Source organism: Pseudoliparis swirei, chromosome 6 (genome assembly GCF_029220125.1).
Source record: "Pseudoliparis swirei isolate HS2019 ecotype Mariana Trench chromosome 6, NWPU_hadal_v1, whole genome shotgun sequence".
NCBI classification, from domain to species: Eukaryota; Metazoa; Chordata; class Actinopteri; order Perciformes; family Liparidae; genus Pseudoliparis; species Pseudoliparis swirei.
Window position 1 is genome coordinate 2,580,156 of NC_079393.1, and position 21,959 is coordinate 2,602,114.

Sequence of the window (21,959 nt, forward strand, 5' to 3'; positions counted from 1 at the left end):
GCGTATGCGCAGGCGTAATGTGTTAATGCCGTAACGTAAACATTTACACTAAGGTACAGGCATTACAACATTTATTTATTGATGACGTAGTTGTATGTCCTTGTACTTTGAACTTGTGTAATATGTAAAGTTATGAATAAAGGTCTTTCTGCATTTCCCCTGCGCCCCACCTGTAGTGGTACGTTCCTCTTTCAGGGAGCACAGCTGACAACACGGCTGTGTAGCAGAACCCGTTTTCAGACGTTCATTAAAATCAGGCGGATATCTTTTCTGACGTCGATCTTCCAGTCAGGAAGAAAACGTTTCAGAAGAAACTTCAGAAAATGTTCGAGAACGAGGAACAATGTGTTTCTGATTTTATTTTCATTTCATTTTGGAGATCGACAGGGAACGTCTCCGAGATCGACCGGTCGATCGCGATCGATGGGTTGGCGACCACTGCCTTAAGGGGAGGAGTCACAGCTCAGAGATATCACATGGGAGTTCACCTCTTCAACTTAAGGGGAGGAGTCACAACATGACCTCAGAGACATCACATGAGAGTTCACCTCTTCACCTTAAGGGGAGGAGTCACAGCTCAGGAAACCACATGAGAGTTCACCACTTCACCTTAAGGGGAGGAGTCACAGCTCAGGAAACCACATGAGAGTTCACCACTTCACCTTAAGGGGAGGAGTCAGAGCTCAGAGACATCACATGGGAGTTCACCTCTTCATAATTCACATTAAGAGGAGTTATTTGGTTTCAGGAAAAAGTCAAAAGAAAATTGGTACAAAATAACATTAATGAAAATCTTCAAATGATCAGTGAACACAAATTTCTTTCAATAGAAGTTTACAGATTAAACAGAAACTAAAAACTAAATAGTGATTTTAATATTTGACACTCATAAATAAAAATAAATACAAGTTTAAATCTGTTCATTATGATTCATAGAAGAGATATGAACTCCACAATTATTTATATCATCTCTCATTAGTTTTTTTGTTGAATAAATCTCTAATCCTAATTAAACGGAGGTTAAAATATTTTTTGGTAATTTGTCGATATGATTTCGGGGTAAAACATTAATTAATTAAGTCTAAGGTGCATCAATAAAATAAGTGAAGTTCTGATTATTAATATTAACTAAAAAGTGAATAAATGTGTTTGTGTTCTTTAAGATGTGGAAAAGTAAATAAATAAATAATTACTCACCGTCTGGAGAACTTCGTTGAGTGGAGGAGGAGAAGTGTGATTTCATTTAATATATTATAAATGTTTACTTTATAATGAGAAAGAGGGAAAGAGAAAGAGAGAGAGAGAGAGTCTATCTACTGCCATCTGGTGGTTGGTCCTGAACACAACACTAAATATTCAGTGACTACATTTATCAGGTTGAGAAGAAGTAAGAAAATATGAAGTGATTTTCAAAATAAAATTCTGTAAAACTGTTAAAGAACTGAATTTGACATCATGGCCTTGTTCAAACAAAATATTTAATGGTACGAGTTTTTCCAAAACGGTGAGAGGCAACAAGGAGGAACTCTCCGGGAAGTCTTAGAAAGTCTCAAGGAAGTCTTGGGTAGTCTTAAGAAGTCTTAGGAGGTCTCTAAAAAGCCTCCAGGAAGTCTTTAGGAAGTCCTAGAAAGTCTCAAGGAAGTCTCTATAGGAAGCCTCCAGGAAGTCTCTCGAAAGTCTTAGGAAGTCTCGAACATCTTCTTCCTGTCGGCCTTATCCTCGATGTTCTTTCGCCAGTCCCCGGCGGCCTCTCCGGCCTGCAGGATGGACACATTGCGCTCAGTGACGCAGTGGCGGCCATTTTCGAGGACAACAACAACAACGCGACCGAGACTCACATCCTCCTTGACCTCCTTCTTGACCTGCTTCAGGTTGGACCTCAGGTCCATGGTGACCTTGTGCTTCCCCCCCAGCAGGGCCTTCAGCATGGCGTCGGCCGACATGCGGACTCTCTTCAGGGCCGGCTTCTTCACGCCGCCCAGGTCCACCACCTTCAGCTTCAGGTCGTCGATCTGGAGGCAGAAGAACTATGAACATGGACTCCAGGACCAAGAAAACACAAATATGACTTTCAGATCCCCGATCACGTAACTTATGACCATCATTACAGATCCATCTGGACAGATCCAGATCCATCTGAACAGATCCAGATGCATATGAACAGATCCATATGAACAGATCCATATGAACAGATCCAGATCCATGTTGTTGTTTGATTACAGCAGCTGGTACACAGATTATGTATTTACATAATGTTAACAGATCTGAAGTCAGTAAACCTTCGGAAATACTAAATGTTATATTTTGAAACCATGTTGCATTCAAGTGATGAAGACACTAGTGATGAAGACAATAGTGATGAAGACTCTAGTGATGAAGACTCTAGTGATGAAGACACTAGTGATGAAGACACTAGTGTTGAAGACACTAGTGATGAAGACTCTAGTGATGAACACATGAATGCAGCGTGTAAAGCGCCTCCACCTCTTTGTCGGCCTTCTGGACTTTGGACTCGCAGTCGTACCGCTCCTCGTCCAGCTTGTCCAGGGCCAGGTGGAGCTTCTTGCTGATTTCCTGTTGATATGAAAAGAGAAAACAGAGTTATCTCTTCCTCAGAGTGAAGTTCTTTGCTTCTGGGATTTTATTTGTCTGTCATACCATCAAAGCCGCCTGGTCTCCACTCATGTCGGGGGCGGAGCATCTCTCCGCCATGTACGCCTCCTTGGTGGCCGCATTCTCAACGGTTTCCTGCTGCAGCCAGTTGGCAGCGATCTGCAGGATCACACTCTGCAGGACCAACGTGGATGGATTAGTGAGAGCGGCCAACAGGGCACCCAGGGGCCCCGGAGAGTCAAGGGCCCCACAAGCCTTTACCTGCAAAATCTCACTTAAAACAAACCCAAAGAGACTCAAGACAAACCCAAAGAGACTCAAGACAAACCCAAAGAGACTCAAGACAAACCCAAAGAGACTCAAGACAAACCCAAAGAGACTCAAGACAAACCTAAAGAGACTCAAGACAAACCCAAAGGGACTCAAGACAAACCCAAAGAGACTCAAGACAAACCCAAAGAGACTCAAGACAAACCCAAAGAGACTCAAGACAAACCTAAAGAGACTCAAGACAAACCCAAAGAGACTCAAGACAAACCCAAAGAGACTCGTACCAACCAGGAAGAGACTCAAATACCCACAGAAACATAAAGACTATTGTCAGCCATTGTTCTGAGACCACTGGGTCTCGATTGCTGGCCATTCACCGAACACACGGCTGGGGGAGTGGCCCCCACAGCTGTAGCTAATTATCATCAACTCGAGTGCATAACCAGGTAGAGTCTTTAAGAGTCAGCTTTAGCTTCAGTGGATACTTGTCGTACGAAGACTCGGAGGATAAGAATAAAAATAAAAAAAAACACAAATATAAGAAGGGTTAGGGTGATCTGGCAAGAGGTGAACTGTTGTGAATGTTCTCCTGTATCTCTCCTTGTGGCGAGGTGGTGGAGAGGGTGGTCCGGGTTGTCCAATATGGACACCAGTTTCTTCAACGCCACCTGTTCCAGGTGCTCCAGCTGGCTGATGGAGCCAGCCTTCCTCACCAGTTTGTTCCCCAGCAGACAATGGCAAAGTGCAGCACACTAGAATAACTCCAGCATCTTGCTGCACACGTTGAAGGATAGCGTTGATGTTGGCCTTCCAGTTCAGTCCTCCACCATGTCCCACCACCATCTCTCTGGTCTTGGCAAGTCACTCACCACAGCCCTGTACTCCTCCTCCACTGCAGAATCATCAGAGTACTTCTGCAGATGGCATGACTCCGTGTTGTACTGCAAGTCACTGGTGTACAGGGTGCAGAGGAAGGGAGGCAGAACGATCCAGGAGATGGTGGACGGCCACACACCGCCACCCCAGCTTCTCACTCGCAGCAGTGGCTGGATGGTGGAGTCAAGACTCTGAGGATAAAGACCTAGGAGTCTTCTGTTGGAGTCAAGACCCGGAGGATAAAGATCTAGGAGTCTTCTGTTGGAGTCAAGACTCTGAGGATAAAGATCTAGGAGTCTTCTGTTGGAGTCAAGACCCGGAGGATAAAGATCTAGGAGTCTTCTGTTGGAGTCAAGACTCTGAGGATAAAGACATAGGAGTCTTCTGTTGGAGTCAAGACTCGGAGGATAAAGACCTAGGAATCTTCTGTTGGAGTCAAGACTCTGAGGATAAAGACCTATGAGTCTTCTGTTGGAGTCAAGACTCTGAGGATAAAGATCTAGGAGTCTTCTGTTGGAGTCAAGACTCTGAGGATAAAGACCTAGGAGTCTTCTGTTGGAGTCAAGACTCTGAGGATAAAGATCTAGGAGTCTTCTGTTGGAGTCAAGACTCTGAGGATAAAGACCTAGGAGTACCCCGTTCCGTCTCACATCCTCCAGGCTGTTGCTCCTGACCTTCTAACCTTTCTCACCCATCTTATTAACAGCTCCCTCTCAACTGGCTGTTTCCTTAACTCTCTGAAGGAGGCGAGAGTCAACCCTCTCCTGAAGAAACCCACCTCGACGGGTCTGAAGTCAACAACTACAGATCGGTCTCTCTTCTGCCTTTTCTTTTTTCAAAACTCTCGAGTGAGTTATCTTTAACCGAGTGTCCTCCTGTCTCCACAGCAACAACCTTCTTGACCCTCTTCAGTCTGAATTCAAGGCCTGCCACTCAACAGAGGCTGCCCTCCTAGCTGTCTCTGAGCAGCTTCACACTGCTAGAGCAGCCTCTCTCTCCTCTGTCCTGGTCTCTCACTCTCCCTTTTCTCTTCCTACCTCAACGACCACACTTACCGGGTAACTTGGAGAGGATCTGTGTCTGATCCTTGCCCTCTCACTACTGGGGTCCCTCAAGGCTCCGTCCTGGGTCCCCTCTTCTTCCTCTCACTACTGGGGTCCCTCAAGGCTCCGTCCTGGGTCCCCTCTTCTTCCTCTCACTACTGGGGTCCCTCAAGGCTCCGTCCTGGGTCCCCTCCTCTTCCTCTCACTAGAGTTCCTCAAGGCTCCGTCCTGGGTCCCCTCCTCTTCCTCTCACTAGAGTCCCTCAAGGCTCCGTCCTGGTTCCCCTCTTCTTCCTCTCACTCGAGTCCCTCAAGGCTCTGTCCTGGGTCCCCTCCTCTTCCTCTCACTGGGGTCCCTCAAGGCTCTGTCCTCGGTCCCCTCCTCTTCCTCTCACTAGAGTCCCTCAAGGCTCCGTCCTGGGTCCCCTCTTCTTCCTCTCACGAGAGTCCCTCAAGGATCCGTCCTGGGTCCCCTCCTCTTCCTCTCACTGGGGTCCCTCAAGGCTCTGTCCTGGGTCCCCTCCTCTTCCTCTCACTAAAGTCCCTCAAGAAGGCTCTGTCCTGGGTCCCCTCTTCTTCCTCTCACTAGAGTCCCTCAAGGCTCCGTCCTGGGTCCCCTCTTCTTCCTCTCACTAGAGTCCCTCAAGGCTCCGTCCTGGGTCCCCTCTTCTTCCTCTCACTAGAGTCCCTCAAGGATCCGTCCTGGGTCCCCTCCTCTTCCTCTCACTGGGGTCCCTCAAGGCTCTGTCCTGGGTCCCCTCCTCTTCCTCTCACTACTGGGGTCCCTCAAGGCTCCATCCTGGGTCCCCTCATATTCTCTCTGTACACTAAGTCTCTCGGCTCTGTCATTCGTTCAGGTCCAAGTTCTGGTCCAGGCTCTGGTCATTTCATGCCTATTCTACTGTAACTTCCTCCTGGCAGGTCTACTGTACACATGTGATCACTCATCCAGCTGATGGACTCACACCTTTATGTTCTCCTGATTATGAAAGAAGTGTTAAACTCACCTTCAGGTGATGCCTGCGGCTCGACGTCATCTTCTTTCCCCTTTAACCAACGAAGAAGAGTATTAATAACCATGTTCAGGGTGACATCATCACATCTATGGACATGTCTGTCTTTAGATTAACAAAAACAATAAAGTCATACTCACTCAGACATCTTGACTTCTTTTTAGTTTCAGCTAATTATCAGAAAGATGAACTGAAACAATTAAAATCATAAAAGGTTAGTTAGTATACACACTTGTTTTATCAACAGGTAAACAATAACATACAATATTATTATATTATTATACTATACAAATCAGGAAATATCAAAAGTATTTGTATATAATCTGAATCAACATACTTTTTATCTCATAATCAGTTTCATTATTTTATTGTTTGTTCGTCAGTCATATAAACACAAACTTTACGATATAACTATATATTTTCGATTATTATTTAAAATTACATATATTACAAATTCTTGGATCTTTAAAAATATTTCATCTAAAACCTACAAATTAAAATGTGCTTTTTTGTTTTAATGGTATTTATTCCAATCATATAAGTCTTAATTCATTGTCATTGTACATATATAAATATATATATATATATTTATACATACATATACAATATATATAAAATACTATGATCTTATTTTTTGTTGTTGTTGTTTAACCTTCTATTTTCCCTTTAAAATAACTAAATATTAAATAATAATAGTTATTATTCTGTTAACACATTACAGTCTATGAACTGCGTTATTTGAATAAATTCAGCTTTAGTTTCAATGTAAGTCAACCTGCGGTCTGGGGGCCTCTTGGGGCCCCTGGGCAGCTTCCAGGAGGCCCGGGTGCAGTTTCTGCATCAGGTCAGAGTTAATCCTGGCCGGGGGTCAAAGGTCAACGATGACATTGATGATGATTTGTTTATGAGCGGTAACGAGAGAGCTTTCAAAATAAAGTTGAAACCAAACTCCATTCATAACTTTACATATTATCAGCTTATTAAAGCAGCTTTTAACGTCGTTTATGACATTTAAAATTCACAAGAAGGAGATTTTAAAAAATGCTTTTCATGCTCGACTTGTTTTCATTTGTGGACATTTTTACTGTCGTTATTATTATTATAAATACTATTATTAATATTATTATTATAGCAGTTAATACTAATAATTCTGTAAATGCAGAACCAGACGGATGAGGACTAATAATCTGATATTCAGTGTTTTTAGACGTCTCTGGACCTGAAGGAGCCAATAATAAAATAATAAAAGATATAAATTAGTTCACATTCAGAAGTTTTCAATAATCAATAAATAAAGCATTACATATGAGTCGGAGGTTGAAGGCGTTTAGAACTTAAAGTCTAAATCTTCATTCTCACTTCAGACGTGTGCACTATGAACAGATATTAATACTCATATTAATAACTTTATTTGCTCTTTTTTCAACATTTTCACAAACTGAAACATCCCTCGACACGTTACGATTAAATGATTATTATTATGATCATCACCCGAACAATAAACCACAGAAGAAGAGTTCCTCACCTTCGCGGCGACGATGACGAGGAGGATGGCAGGGAGCGACTGGAGGGCCGGGGGACTGGAAAGTGAAATCTCGGGGCGTATTTAAGCGCTTGGCGCGGCTCGTTTATGGCAGCAGGAACTCGCAGCTCCTGAAATATCTCCGACCGCCGCCTCGTAAATCCAGGAGCGCCGTCCTCCTGAGGGACATATGAGGAAATAGAGTTCAATAAACATAATGTGAGATACTATCTTCACACCTTCACATCGCAGAACAATAAGATTCTTTAAAACACAACAAATACCTGAAGAATACAAAATACTGCAGGACCTTTTGTTTCAATGTTTTATAGACAAAAGATTTTCTTAACTGTTATTATATTAATTATGATACTTTGTTCTCACATCTCGCTCTAATGTTTTAATATGTCCACTTTTTATCTTGTAGAGCTATATCAACAACGTGTATTATTAGTAGTAGTACGAATAATAATAAGGACAATAACAATAATAAAATAAACTATTGTATTTTTTATAAATGCACAAAACATTCAGTTTAATAATCCTAATTAAGAAAAATGTAAACCAAATATTAAGAATATAATTTACGGCCTATTCAGCAAAAAACGTCTGAGACGGTGATTAGAACAACAATGAATAGAACAACAATGATTAGAACAACAATGATTAGAACAACAATGAATCGAACAACAATGATTAGAACAACAATGAATAGAACAACAATGAATAGAACAACAATGAACAGAACAACAATGATTAGAACAATAATGAATAGAACAACAATTAATAGAACAACAATGAACAGAACAACAATGAATAGAACAACAATGAACAGAACAACAATGAATAGAACAACAATGAATAGAACAACAATGATTAGAGCAATAATGAATAGAACAACAATGAATAGAACAACAATGAACAGAACAACAATGAATAGAACAACAATGATAAGAACAACAATGATTAGAACAACAATGAATAGAACAACAATGAATCTTCTGTCAGAATCCCAAACCTTGACGTTCAGTTTGGGTTGTGACTCGTTTTAAAGTGAAGAAAATGAACCGACATCAAGGTGGCAACAGGACCTGGTGGAGGTCACCTGGTGAGAGTCCTGTTCTCTGGGTGGAGGTCACCTGGTGAGAGTCCTGTTCTCTGGGTGGAGGTCACCTGGTGAGAGTCCTGTTCTCTGGGTGGAGGTCATCTGGTGAGAGTCCTGTTCTCTGGGTGGAGGTCACCTGGTGAGAGTCCTGTTCTCTGGGTGGAGGTCACCTGGTGAGAGTCCTGTTCTCTGGGTGGAGGTCACCTGGTGAGAGTCCTGTTCTCTGGGTGGAGGTCACCTGGTGAGAGTCCTGTTCTCTGGGTGGAGGTCATCTGGTGAGAGTCCTGTTCTCTGGGCGGAGGTCACCTGGTGAGAGTCCTGTTCTCTGGGTGGAGGTCACCTGGTGAGAGTCCTGTTCTCTGGGTGGAGGTCACCTGGTGAGAGTCCTGTTCTCTGGGTGGAGGTCACCTGGTGAGAGTCCTGTATCTCGATTCAGTCACAAGTAGAAACTGTTCAGTAGAATCACAAGTTTATAATAAATATACATATTTAGTCTCTAATATGAACCATGGGTAAATAGAAGAGACAAACTTTAGAGACTCGTCTGTTCTGCTGCCGATCAGATCCAGACCCTGAAAACAGTTCAAATAAAGATCAATAACTTCACCTGCAAACTGAACACAACAATATTTACGAGAGAAATGCATTATGGGGGATTTTTCCCCACAAAAAATACACACTGAATGAACATAAAGTGATGACGCTCACCTTCTGCTGGAGTCCCTCTGCGATCAATATTGTCCTTTAGGAAATAATAATAATAATACATTTATATATGAGATAAAAGTGTAATAGTTCATTACATTTAAATGATAATTATTATATTGAAGTTTTTTCCAACAAACATTATTTTCCTCCTTTCCCACTAAATATTGTTTCTTTATGACGTAATAATGTCCAAACATGTAGTGATTGAATGTAAAGGAGTCTTTCCGTCCGGAGACGAAGACCCGAAGAAGACAGACCATGTGGAACAGGAAGCCCTCTGCTGCCCCCTGGCGGTGGATGAAGGCAGCCACACCTTAACGCTCAGCCGTTTACAAAGACGATGCACTTTAATGTCAATATGTGTTTAATAAGTGATTTATAAACATACATGACTACGTAGATCATGAGACTTATTGTAATAAGCTCTATTAATATGAAATATGTTTTCATCAGAGACGATATGACGTCTGCTTAGAAATACATTATTGTTTAATAAGACAATTATATTATTCAATTCAATTCAATTCAGTTTATTTGTATAGCCCAATTTCACAAATTACAAATTTGTCTCGGAGTGCTTTACAATCTGTACACATAGACATCCCTGCCCCAAAACCTCACATCGGACCAGGAAAAACTCCCAAATAACCCTTCAGGGGGAAAAAAAGGGAAGAAACCTGGAGGAGAGCAACAGAGGAGGATCCCTCTCCAGGATGGACAGATGCAATAGATGTAATGTGTACAGAAGGACAGATTTAGAGTTAAAATACATTCAATGAATATGACAGAGTGTATGAATAGTTCATAGTAGGCATATTCCACGATGGAGACCTCCACGATCCATCAGGCAGATGGCGGTGGGGAGGAGGAGGGCGGAGTCTCAACAGGACAGTGGCGTAGTCATGAGCAGGAATTCCACGACCCAGACGATCCATCAGGCAGATAGGATCTATGCCGTCTCATAGGGTCCGATGACCCCATGAGACGTAAAGTCAAAAGGACTTCCGGGAGAAAGCAGAGTTAGTAACGTGTGATTGAGAGATGAAAATTCATCCTTAAGGAGAGAAAAAGAGGAGATAGGTACTCAGTGCATCCTAAAACGTCCCCGCAGCTATAAGCCTATAGCAGCATATCAAGGGGCTGGACCAGGGCAAACCTGATTCAGCCCTAACTATAAGCTCTGTCAAAGAGGAAGGTCTTAAGTCTACTCTTAAACGAGGTGACTGTGTCTGCCTCCCGGACTGAAATTGGAAGCTGGTTCCATAAAGAGGAGCTTGATAACTAAAGGCTCTGGCTCCCATTCTACTTTTTAAGACTCTAGGAACTACAAGTAGTCCCGCATTTAGTGAGCGTAGCTCTCTAGTGGGGCAATATGGTACGACAAGCTCCTTAAGATATGATGGAGCATCACCAATCAAGGCTTTGTAGGTTAAGAGAAGAATTTTAAAAGTGATTCTTGATTTTACTGGGAGCCAGTGCAGAGCAGCTAGTGCAGGAGTGATGTGATCTCTTTTCTTAGTTTTAGTGAGAACACGAGCTGCAGCATTCTGGATCAACTGAGGGACCTAAGAGATTTATTCGAGCAGCCTGCTAATAAGGAGTTGCAGTAATCCAGTCTCAAGTAACGAACGCGTGAACCAATTTTTCTGCATCTTTTGAGACAAGATGTGCCTGATTTTTGAAATATTACGTAGATGAAAGAATGCAGTCCTTGAGATTTGCTTTACGTGGGAGTTAAAGGACAAGTCCCGATCAAAGATAACGCCAAGATTCTTTACAGTGGTGTTGGATGCCAGGGCAATGCCGTCTACAGAATCCACATCACCAGATAATTGATCTCTGAGGTGCTCAGGGCCGATTAAAATTACTTCGGTTTTGTCTGAGTTTAACATCAAGAAGTTGCAGGTCATCCATGTTTTATGTCTTTAAGACATGCTTGAATTTTACAGAGTTGGTTGCTCTCCTCTGGTTTTATCGATAAATATAGTTGAGTGTCATCTGCATAACAATGAAAGTTTATGGAGTGTTTCCTGATAATATTGCCCAAAGGAAGCATGTATAAGGTAAATAAAATTGGTCCAAGCACAGAACCTTGTGGAACTCCGTGATTAACGTTGGTGGTTATCGAGGCGTCATCGTTTACAAATACAAACTGAGATCGATCTGATAAATAGGATTTAAACCAAATTAGTGCCGTGCCTGAAATGCCAATCGACTGCTCCAGTCTCTGTAACAGGATGTCATGGTCAATGGTGTCGAATGCAGCACTAAGGTCTAACAAGACCAGGACAGAGAGGAGTCCTTTATCTGCTGCCATTAAGAGGTCATTTGTAGTTTTCACCAGTGCCGTCTCGGTGCTGTGGTGTTTTCTAAATCCTGATTGAAATTTCTCAAATAAACTATTATGATGTAGAAAGTCGCACAACTGATTTGCGACCACTTTCTCAAGGATCTTGGAGAGGAAGGGAGGTTAGAGATCGGTCTGTAGTTAGCCAATACCTCTGGATCCAGAGTGGGCTTCTTCAGGAGAGGTTTAATAACAGCCACCTTGAAGGAGTGTGGTACGTGGCCTGTTAGCAGAGACACATTGATAATATCTAATAGAGAGCCGCCAATTAAAGGCAAAACGTCTTTAAGCAGCCTCGTCGGGATGGGGTCCAAGAGACAGGTAGACGTGTTCGAAGTAGAAACCGTTGAAAATAATTGGTCACGGTTGATAGGAGAAAATCCCTCCAAATATACACCAGGGCATACAGCGGTTTCCAAGGCCATTGCAGATAATATATATTATGACTGAGGAGAAACAGAGCTCTTAAAAAATATATAATACTTTTTATTAGTATTATTAATAAATCTACGAGGTGGTTAAAAAAACACCGTAGTAATATTATATATGATATTAGTACACCGTATTTTTGGTTAATTACTAATGAAATTTAGAATAACAGGTGTAGATTTACTAAATACAAATTATCTGATTATTATAAATAAATAAATATAAACTTCTTAATTCTAGAGCCTTCAACAGTCTCATTCTGAACCTAATATTTAATAATAATATTTATCTTCATCACATCAGAATTCACTTTTCACAGGTCTCTGAACACATTAAAAGTATTTTTTTACTATTCTAATGCCATAAAAGAACACTAACTATTATTTATGGTGAACTTTGACGATCTGTAAATGTTTTAAAAAACAAACAGGAAACACGTTAGTTTTAATCTGAAGGAGTTTTATGTGAATAACTCACGTTTATTTACCAAAAAGTGAACCTCGGCAGCACAGGAGGAAACAGGAAGTCTCCTTTCAGAATAAAAGTCTATTATGAGAGAGAGAGAGAGACTAAAAAGGGCCATTTGAGCTTCACAAACGTACAATACCAGGCCGAGCTGAAACTCACAGTTTTAATCAAACAAAACAAAATCCTCTTTCAATTCAATTAAAAATTCCATGAATTCCATGAAAAAGTGCAAACTAGGAAGTCTCAAACATCTTCTTCCTGTCGGCCTTGTCCTCGATGTTCTTACGCCAGTCGCCGGCGGCTTCTGTCGGCTGCAGGAGGAACGAACAGTTATTACAAGTTAACAGTTGTTATTACGAGTTATTAACAGTTGTTATTACGAGTTATTAACAGTTGTTATTACACATTATTAACAGTTGTTATTACACATTATTAACAGTCATTACATGTTAACAGTTGTTATTACGAGTTATTAACAGTTGTTATTACACATTATTAACAGTTGTTACATGTTAACAGTTGTTATTACGAGTTATTAACAGTTGTTATTACACATTATTAACAGTCATTACATGTTAACAGTTGTTATTACGAGTTATTAATGGTTGTTATTACGTGTTATAAACAGTTGTTATTGCACATTAAGTTATTAAAAGGTAAACAGTTATTACACGTTAACAGTTGTTATTAACAGTTGTTATTCAAAGTTATAAACAGTTGTTATTAACAGTTGTTATTCAAAGTTATAAACAGTTGTTATTAACAGTTGTTATTGCAAATTCTAAACAGGTGTTGTTACAAGTTATTTCAATCAGAAACAAGTTTGTCTTAAAGTGTTCTACATTTTGACTTCATTGTGATGAGAAAACTATTTCTCTTCTTCTGCTTCTTTTCTCTTTGTTCCTCATGGAGGACTCACCTCCTCCTTGACCTCCTTCTTGACCTGCTTCAGGTTGGCCCTCAGGTCCATGTTGACCGTGTGCTTGGAGCCCAGCAGGGCCTTCAGCATGGCGTCGGCCGACATGCGGACTCTCTTCAGGGCCGGCTTCTTCACGCCGCCCAGGTCCACCACCTTGATCCTCAGGTCTTGAATCTGAGAGCGACCGAGGACAAGGTTCCACGTTACGGCCGCCGCCATCTTGTTACCTTCGCATTGAAAATGCGGAAGGTAATGTTTTGATCGCCGTGTATTTGTATGCGTGTTATTCGCATAAGTCAAAAAGTATTCAACCGAACCGCATGAAATTTGGTGGGATGATTATTTATTATCCGGGGACCATTTGATTAGATTTTGGGATCGATCGGGTCAAAGGTCAAGGTCATGAAAAGGTCAACATAGCACGGTCAATTTATATCCAATTGGCAACTAATGCCAACATGTTCATAATTCAATGCCCAATCTTGTGATATGCGAAGGTAGTAGCCCAGGTTCTGATGTTTAGTTTGACTTGCAACATCATTGTTGTTTTCTCGATCAGTCCAAAGCTTCAGTCCTTACCTCTTTGTCCGCTTTGCCCACTTTGGACTCCATGTCGTATCGTTCCTCATCGATTCTGTCGAGGAGAGCGGCCATCTTTTTGATGGTTTCCTGAAGACGAACACATGGCGTTTACTTCCTGATCACGAACCTCCACCGATGAAGCGTTAGCCTCCATCTTTAAGCCTGGCCTAATGAAGCGTGAGCCTCCATCTTTAAGCCTGGCCTAATGAAGCGTGAGCCTCCATCTTTAAGCCTGGCCTAATGAAGCGTTAGCCTCCATCTTTAAGCCTGGCCTAATGAAGCGTTAGCTTCCATCTTAAAGCCTGGCCTAATGAAGCGTTAGCCTCCATCTTAAAGCCTGGCCTAATGAAGTGTTAGCCTCCATCTTTAAGCCTGGCCTAATGAAGCGTTAGCCTCCATCTTTAAGCCTGGCCTAATGAAGCATGAGCCTCCATCTTTAAGCCTGGCCTAATGAAGCGTTAGCCTCCATCTTTAAGCCTGGCCTAATGAAGCGTTAGCCTCCATCTTTAAGCCTGGCCTAATGAAGCGTGAGCCTCCATCTTTAAGCCAGGCCTAATGAAGCATGAGCCTCCATCTTTAAGCCAGGCCTAATGAAGCATGAGCCTCCATCTTTAAGCCTGGCCTAATGAAGCGTTAGCCTCCATCTTTAAGCCTGGCCTAATGAAGTGTTAGCCTCCATCTTTAAGCCTGGCCTAATGAAGCGTGAGCCTCCATCTTTAAGCCTGGCCTAATGAAGCGTTAGCTTCCATCTTTAAGCCTGGCCTAATGAAGCGTGAGCCTCCATCTTTAAGCCTGGCCTAATGAAGTGTTAGCCTCCATCTTTAAGCCTGGCCTAATGAAGCGTGAGCCTCCATCTTTAAGCCTGGCCTAATGAAGCGTTAGCTTCCATCTTTAAGCCTGGCCTAATGAAGCGTGAGCCTCTATCTTTAAGCCTGGCCTAATGAAGCATTAGCCTCCATCTTAAAGCCTGGCCTAATGAAGTGTTAGCCTCCATCTTTAAGCCTGGCCTAATGAAGTGTTAGCCTCCATCTTTAAGCCTGGCCTAATGAAGCGTTAGCCTCCATCTTTAAGCCTGGCCTAATGAAGCGTGAGCCTCCATCTTTAAGCCTGGCCTAATGAGGCATTAGCCTCCATCTTAAAGCCTGGCCTAATGAAGCGTGAGCATCCATATTTAAGCCTGGCCTAATGAAGCGTTAGCCTCCATCTTTAAGCCAGGCCTAATGAAGCGTGAGCCTCCATCTTTAAGCCTGGCCTAATGAAGCGTTAGCCTCCATCTTTAAGCCAGGCCTAATGAAGCGTGAGCCTCCATCTTTAAGCCTGGCCTAATGAAGCGTGAGCCTCCATCTTTAAGCCTGGCCTAATGAAGCGTTAGCCTCCATCTTTAAGCCTGGCCTAATGAAGCATTAGCCTCCATCTTAAAGCCTGGCCTAATGAAGCGTGAGCCTCCATCTTTAAGCCTGGCCTAATGAAGTGTGAGCCTCCATCTTTAAGCCTGGCCTAATGAAGTGTTAGCCTCCATCTTTAAGCCTGGCCTAATGAAGCGTGAGCCTCCATCTTTAAGCCTGGCCTAATGAAGTGTTAGCCTCCATCTTTAAGGATGGCCTAATGAAGCGTTAGCCTCCATCTTAAAGCCTGGCCTAATGAAGCATGAGCCTCCATCTTTAAGCCTGGCCTAATGAAGAGTTAGCCTCCATCTTAAAGCCTGGCCTAATGAAGCGTGAGCCTCCATCTTTAAGCCAGGCCTAATGAAGCGTTAGCCTCCATCTTTAAGCCTGGCCTAATGAAGCGTGAGCCTCCATCTTTAAGCCTGGCCTAATGAAGAGTTAGCCTCCATCTTAAAGCCTGGCCTAATGAAGCGTGAGCCTCCATCTTTAAGCCAGGCCTAATGAAGCGTTAGCCTCCATCTTAAAGCCTGGCCTAATGAAGCGTGAGCCTCCATCTTTAAGCCTGGCCTAATGAAGCGTTAGCCTCCATCTTTAAGCCTGGCCTAATGAAGAGTTAGCCTCCATCTTAAAGCCTGGCCTAATGAAGCGTGAGCCTCCATCTTTAAGCCAGGCCTTATGAAGCGTTAGCCTCCATCTTTAAGCCTGGCCTAATGAAGCGTTAGCCTCCATCTTTAAGCCTGGCCTAATGAAGCGTGAGCCTCCATCTTTAAGCCAGGCCTAATGAAGAGTTAGCCTCCATCTTTAAGCCTGGCCTAATGAAGCGTTAGCCTCCATCTTAAAGCCTGGCCTAATGAAGCGTGAGCCTCCATCTTAAAGCCTGGCCTAATGAAGCGTTAGCCTCCATCTTTAAGCTTGGCCTAATGAAGCGTTAGCCTCCATCTTTAAGCCTGGCCCAATGAAGCGTGAGCCTCCATCTTTAAGCCTGGCCTAATGAAGCGTTAGCTTCCATCTTAAAGCCTGGCCTAATGAAGCGTTAGCCTCCATCTTTAAGCTTGGCCTAATGAAGCCTTAGCCTCCATCTTTAAGCCTGGCCTAATGAAGCGTGAGCCTCCATCTTTAAGCCTGGCCTAATGAAGCGTTAGCCGCCATCTGTAAGCCAGGCATAATGAAGCATTAGCCTCCATCTTTAAGCTTGGCCTAATGAAGCGTTAGCCTCCATCTTTAAGCCTGGCCTAATGAAGCGTGAGCCTCCATCTTTAAGCCTGGTCTAATGAAGCGTGAGCCTCCATCTTTAAGCCTGGCCTAATGAAGCGTGAGCCTCCATCTTTAAGCCAGGCCTAATGAAGCGTTAGCCTCCATCTTTAAGCCTGGCCTAATGAAGCATGAGCCTCCATCTTTAAGCCAGGCCTAATGAAGCGTTAGCTTCCATCTTTAAGCTTGGCCTAATGAAGCGTGAGCCTCCATCTTTAAGCCTGGCCTAATGAAGCGTTAGCCTCCATCTTTAAGCCTGGCCTAATGAAGCGTTAGCCTCCATCTTTAAGCCTGGCCTAATGAAGCTTTAGCCTCCATCTTAAAGCCTGGCCTAATGAAGCGTGAGCCTCCATCTTAAAGCCTGGCCTAATGAAGCGTTAGCCTCCATCTTTAAGCTTGGCCTAATGAAGCGTTAGCCTCCATCTTTAAGCCTGGCCTAATGAAGCGTGAGCCTCCATCTTTAAGCCTGGCCTAATGAAGCGTGAGCCTCCATCTTTAAGCCTGGCCTAATGAAGTGTGAGCCTCCATCTTTAAGCCTGGCCTAATGAAGTGTTAGCCTCCATCTTTAAGCCTGGCCTAATGAAGCGTGAGCCTCCATCTTTAGGCCAGGCCGAATGAAGCGTGAGCCTCCATCTTTAAGCCTGGCCTAATGAAGCGTGAGCCTTCATTATTAAGCCTGGCCTAATGAAGCGTGAGCCTCCATCTTTAAGCCTGGCCTAATGAAGCATTAGCCTCCATCTTTAAGCCTGGCCTAATGAAGCATGAGCCTCCATCTTTAAGCCTGGCCTAATGAAGCGTGAGCCTCCATCTTTAAGCCTGGCCTAATGAAGCGTGAGCCTCCATCTTTAAGCCTGGCCTAATGAAGCGTTAGCCTCCATCTTTAAGCCTGGCCTAATGAAGCATGAGCCTTCATCTTTAAGCTTGGCCTAATGAAGCGTTAGCCTCCATCTTAAAGCCTGGCCTAATGAAGCGTGAGCCTCCATCTTTAAGCCTGGCCTAATGAAGCGTGAGCCTCCATCTTTAAGCCTGGTCTAATGTAGCGTGAGCCTCCATCTTTAAGCCTGGCCTAATGAAGCGTGAGCCTCCATCTTTAAGCCAGGCCTAATGAAGCGTTAGCCTCCATCTTTAAGCCTGGCCTAATGAAGCATGAGCCTCCATCTTTAAGCCAGGCCTAATGAAGCGTTAGCCTCCATCTTTAAGCTTGGCCTAATGAAGCGTGAGCCTCCATCTTTAAGCCTGGCCTAATGAAGCGTTAGCCTCCATCTTTAAGCTTGGCCTAATGAAGCGTGAGCCTCCATCTTTAAGCCTGGCCTAATGAAGCGTGAGCCTCCATCTTTAAGCCTGGCCTAATGAAGCGTGAGGCCCAGCTCACCATGAGGGCGGCCTGGTCTCCGCTCCGGTTGGGTGAAGCACAGTTCTCGACCATGTACGCCTGCTTCGCCGCAGCGATCTCTTCCTTATCCTCTTGGATCCATTTGGCTGCGATCTGAAGCATCAAACTCTGCAGGAAACGACCAGAGAAGAAAAACTTTTAAACACGAGAGGATTTATTATTGATGAAAGCGCCGCTTTGAACACATGCAGAATTTATTTTAGGTTTTCTCATTTGTAAAATCTATCATCCTTTCAGAAATCTCAGTTTTAATTTACACGTGGGGGAAATTAATCATAAAATAAATAATAAATAACTTAAACAAAGTATTATTAATAATTAATTTAAAAAACAAATCAAATCAGAAAACGTGTCAGATCAAAAGTTACTAAAGATAATCTCATTTTAACATTGAGATCTTTTCAGTTTCCTCTAAACTGAAACTCTGTGAGTGTGTTTGACCACCTCCACCAGCAGGGGGCGACTCAGAGCTTCAAGAGAAACCAACACCGGAAGTTATGAAAATCTAAACAATAACTCAAAGATTTAAAGAAAACAACAACAGCAACAGAGGCGGAAGTTCTCAGATGTTGTACTTGAGTAAAAGTCCTAAATTCTTAAAGTTAAAATACTAAAAGTCAAAGTACACATCCTGCAGAATATATGTTATATATTTGACTTTTGTTATTTTTAATGCAGCATTAATGTGTTCCTATGCTGCTGGTAGTTTAATCTATAAAAATACATCAACATGTAGCACTTGATTAATAATCTGCATCTGAAAAGTGAAGCTGTTCAATTAATGTAGTTCAGTAAGAAGTACAACGTGTACCTCTGAGGTGTAGGACAGTAAGAAGTAGTTCTACTCTGTGGTATTGCCACTTTTACTTATATAAACTTATATTCTAAACCTTGAAATCAGGTTATACAAACATTAAAATCAGGTGATCTAAACCTTGAAATCAAGTAATCTAAATCTTAAAATCAAGTAATCTAAACCTTGAAATCAGGTGATCTAAACCATCTGTCACTTCCTGTCTATCGATGGATCTGACAGACAGGAAGTGACCAGCGTACCTTCAGGTGGTGCCGGCGGCTGGAGGTCATCTTCTTGCTGTGAAGAAACAACGATGTAAACAAATAACGATGTAAACAAACAAACAATGACGACCTCGTCAACTCTTTATATTTAAATCTTTGTTTTGTAAATTAAAAACAAACCTGACCCTAAATATTAAAAATCAATAATCCAAAAGAGAAACTTACTCAGACATGATGGAGGTTTCTTTTCTTCACAACCTGTCTGATGGAGGAGGAGGAGGAGGAGGAGGAGGAGGAGAAGAAACGATGTTAAAGACGTTGATGAGCTAAGTTTGGACTCGGGGTCGAGTGTCTCCTCTCCGGGTTCAGACCCCCGGGACTTTACACTTCAACTCCTTTCAGGGAGACACGATAGTGCTGCGCACGCACGCACGCACACACACACACACACACACACACACACACACACACACACACACACACACACACACACACACACACACACACACACACACACACACACACACACACACACACACACACACACACACACACACACGAAGCTGCACAATGAATCAGATTTCAAGAGTTATTTTTAACTGTAAATAATTAATTTAATAATTTGGTAAATCACAATAACAAAGCCGAGATCCTCAGAACAGAATCATTACAATGACGTGGTATTTATCTACAGTAAACAAACAGAAACAAACATAAAAAACCATGAACAAACAAGTATAAACAAACAAATAAAAACACAAACAAACAAAAACAACCGTAAACTAAGATAAACAAACATGAACAGACACAAACTCCTCGGATCAAAACAACTCCCAGTTTTTCAGATCAAAGCTTCAGAAACTTTAAAACTTTCCAAATAAAAAGGTTTAAAATCACAATAACTAGAAACCACTGAAATCAACTTCCTGTTTAATGCCCAACGGTCACACAGGTCACCCTTAATGCCCAAAGGTCACACAGGTCACCCTTAATGCCCACAGGTCACACAGGTCACCCTTAATGCCCAAAGGTCACCCTTAATGCAAACTCTCAAAAACTCGTTATATTCTCTCAAATCCAAAAGACAAAAGAAAAAACAAAAAACAACAACAAAAACACAAAATAAAACAAAAAAATAAAACAGACAAAAGAAAACAAACAAAAGAAAACAGACAAAAGAAGAAAGACAAAAGAAAACAGACAAAAGAAAACAAAAACAAAAAATGACAAAAGAAAACAGACAAAAGAAAAAAGACAAAAGAAAACAAACATCCTGAATGAGAAGTTCTGTGTTTCAGGAATCAGAAGGAAAAAAAATGCCCAAAAAGCTCCAGAAACCGACATGAGGACCAACATGAGGACCAGACCCACATGAGGACCAACATGAGGACCCACATGTGGACCAACATGAGGACCCACATGTGGACCAACATGAGGACCAACATGAGGACCAGACCCACATGAGGACCAACATGAGGACCAACATGAGGACCAGACCCACATGAGGACCAACATGAGGACCCACATGTGGACCAACATGAGGACCCACATGTGGACCAACATGAGGACCAACATGAGGACCAACATGAGGACCCACATGTGGACCAACATGAGGACCAACATGAGGACCAACATGAGGACCCACATGTGGACCAACATGAGGACCAACATGAGGACCAACATGATGACCAACATGAGGACCAGACCCACATGAGGACCAACATGAGGACCAACATGAGGACCCACATGAGGACCAACATGAGGACCAACATGAGGACCCACATGATGACCAACATGAGGACCAGACCCACATGAGGACCCACAGGAGGACCAACATGAGGACCAGACCCACATGAGGACCAACATGAGGACCAACATGAGGACCCACATGAGGACCAACATGAGGACCAGACGCACATGAGGACCAACATGAGGACCCACATGAAGGACCCACATGAGGACCAACATGAGGACCAACATGAGGACCGGACCAACATGAGGACCCACATGAGGACCAACATGAGGACCAGACGCACATGAGGACCAACATGAGGACCAGACCAACATGAGGACCCACATGAGGACCAACATGAGGACCAGACGCACATGAGGACCAACATGAGGACCCACATGAAGGACCCACATGAGGACCCACATGAGGACCAACATGAGGACCCACATGAGGACCAACATGAGGACCCACATGAGGACCCACATGAGGACCCAAACCCTTTGTATCCGTTTCCTTGGCTAGGAGGTGGAGGAGGAGGAGGAGGAGGAAGGAGCCGGTCTCACCTGGCGAGGAGGAGGAGGAGGCGCAGTGGGAGCAGCTCAAGCCGGCCGGGGTTTATATACCGAGGCGTGACACGACATGGAGCTCCTGTTTATGGAACGGCAGAATCCTCCGACAGCCGCCTGAAATATCATCAGCGTGAAGGAGGAGGAGGAGCCTCAGGTCTTTTTAGGACTCCTCCACGCTGGGGGGGGGGGGGGGGGGTGGGGGATCAGAAGGAGATACGGGGCTATAAATCCAGTCCAGGGTCGGCTGTCACTTCTGAGGATTTTGAGCTTGTCAGAAAACAAAAGAAATCCTTTCATCCTCTTTTGATCCATCCCAGCGCTCGACGTCCGGATCCCTTACGTCCCCTGAACGCCCCGCGGAGAACCAAAGGGTTGTTCTTCTTGCTCCTGGAAGTTAAGGCGCATCTGTGGATCCTCTGTCCTCCTCTTAGGAGGGCAAACAGGAAGTAGAACTCGCATGTGAGGTCTTGAAACAGGAAAATAAAAGCAGATCAATCTGGCCAGGAGCTTTAAATAGTTCGATACCCTTAAAAACTCGTAGAAACACCTTTAAATGTGCACAACTGTCTGCGGTGAACTTGTATGTAAGCCCCGCCCCCTTGCGTTTGGGACATAAAAGTGAATTTAAAGTGACTTCCCCGTTAAGTTTAGATAGATAAACGATCATTTAAGCACGTTTAAAAGTGTTTTAAAGGAATGTTCGGAGCTAAGAGAC

The 21,959-nt window shown here is 43.2% G+C and overlaps 2 protein-coding genes across 2 annotated transcripts; both read right to left on the reverse strand.

Moving 5' to 3' along the window:
• Positions 1-1,460: 1,460 nt before the first annotated feature.
• Positions 1,461-9,577, reverse strand: LOC130195285 (troponin I, fast skeletal muscle-like). Its single transcript, XM_056416737.1, has 8 exons — positions 8,355-9,577; positions 7,340-7,515; positions 5,955-6,004; positions 5,809-5,848; positions 2,659-2,787; positions 2,485-2,574; positions 1,839-2,012; positions 1,461-1,757 (listed from the first exon to the last, which is right to left on the reverse strand). Exons 3-8 carry the CDS (start codon positions 5,960-5,962, stop codon positions 1,680-1,682), a joined length of 519 nt encoding a protein of 172 aa, XP_056272712.1. The 5' UTR covers positions 5,963-6,004; positions 7,340-7,515; positions 8,355-9,577; the 3' UTR covers positions 1,461-1,679.
• A 2,965-nt stretch (positions 9,578-12,542) lies between these two features.
• LOC130195286 (troponin I, fast skeletal muscle-like) lies at positions 12,543-21,311 on the reverse strand. Its single transcript, XM_056416738.1, has 7 exons — positions 21,239-21,311; positions 19,169-19,205; positions 18,980-19,016; positions 17,903-18,031; positions 13,892-13,981; positions 13,313-13,486; positions 12,543-12,704 (listed from the first exon to the last, which is right to left on the reverse strand). The coding sequence occupies exons 2-7, from the start codon at positions 19,174-19,176 to the stop codon at positions 12,627-12,629; spliced, it is 516 nt and encodes a 171-aa protein (XP_056272713.1). The 5' UTR covers positions 19,177-19,205; positions 21,239-21,311; the 3' UTR covers positions 12,543-12,626.
• Between the last annotated feature and the right edge of the window lie 648 nt (positions 21,312-21,959).

What these genes read in the sequence shown, in the direction of transcription:
- LOC130195286 (XM_056416738.1), bottom strand. An exon ending in GAGACCAGGCCGCCCTCATG is followed by an intron (nt 13,982 to 17,902) that starts GTGAGCTGGGCC and finishes GTTCGTCTTCAG; the next exon opens with GAAACCATCAAAAAGATGGC. An exon ending in AGAAGGAGGTCAAGGAGGAG is followed by an intron (nt 12,705 to 13,312) that starts GTGAGTCCTCCA and finishes TTCCTCCTGCAG; the next exon opens with CCGACAGAAGCCGCCGGCGA.
- LOC130195285 (XM_056416737.1), bottom strand. An exon ending in TCCAGAAGGCCGACAAAGAG is followed by an intron (nt 2,013 to 2,484) that starts GTGGAGGCGCTT and finishes TTCTGCCTCCAG; the next exon opens with ATCGACGACCTGAAGCTGAA. An exon ending in AGAAGGAGGTCAAGGAGGAT is followed by an intron (nt 1,758 to 1,838) that starts GTGAGTCTCGGT and finishes TCCATCCTGCAG; the next exon opens with GCCGGAGAGGCCGCCGGGGA.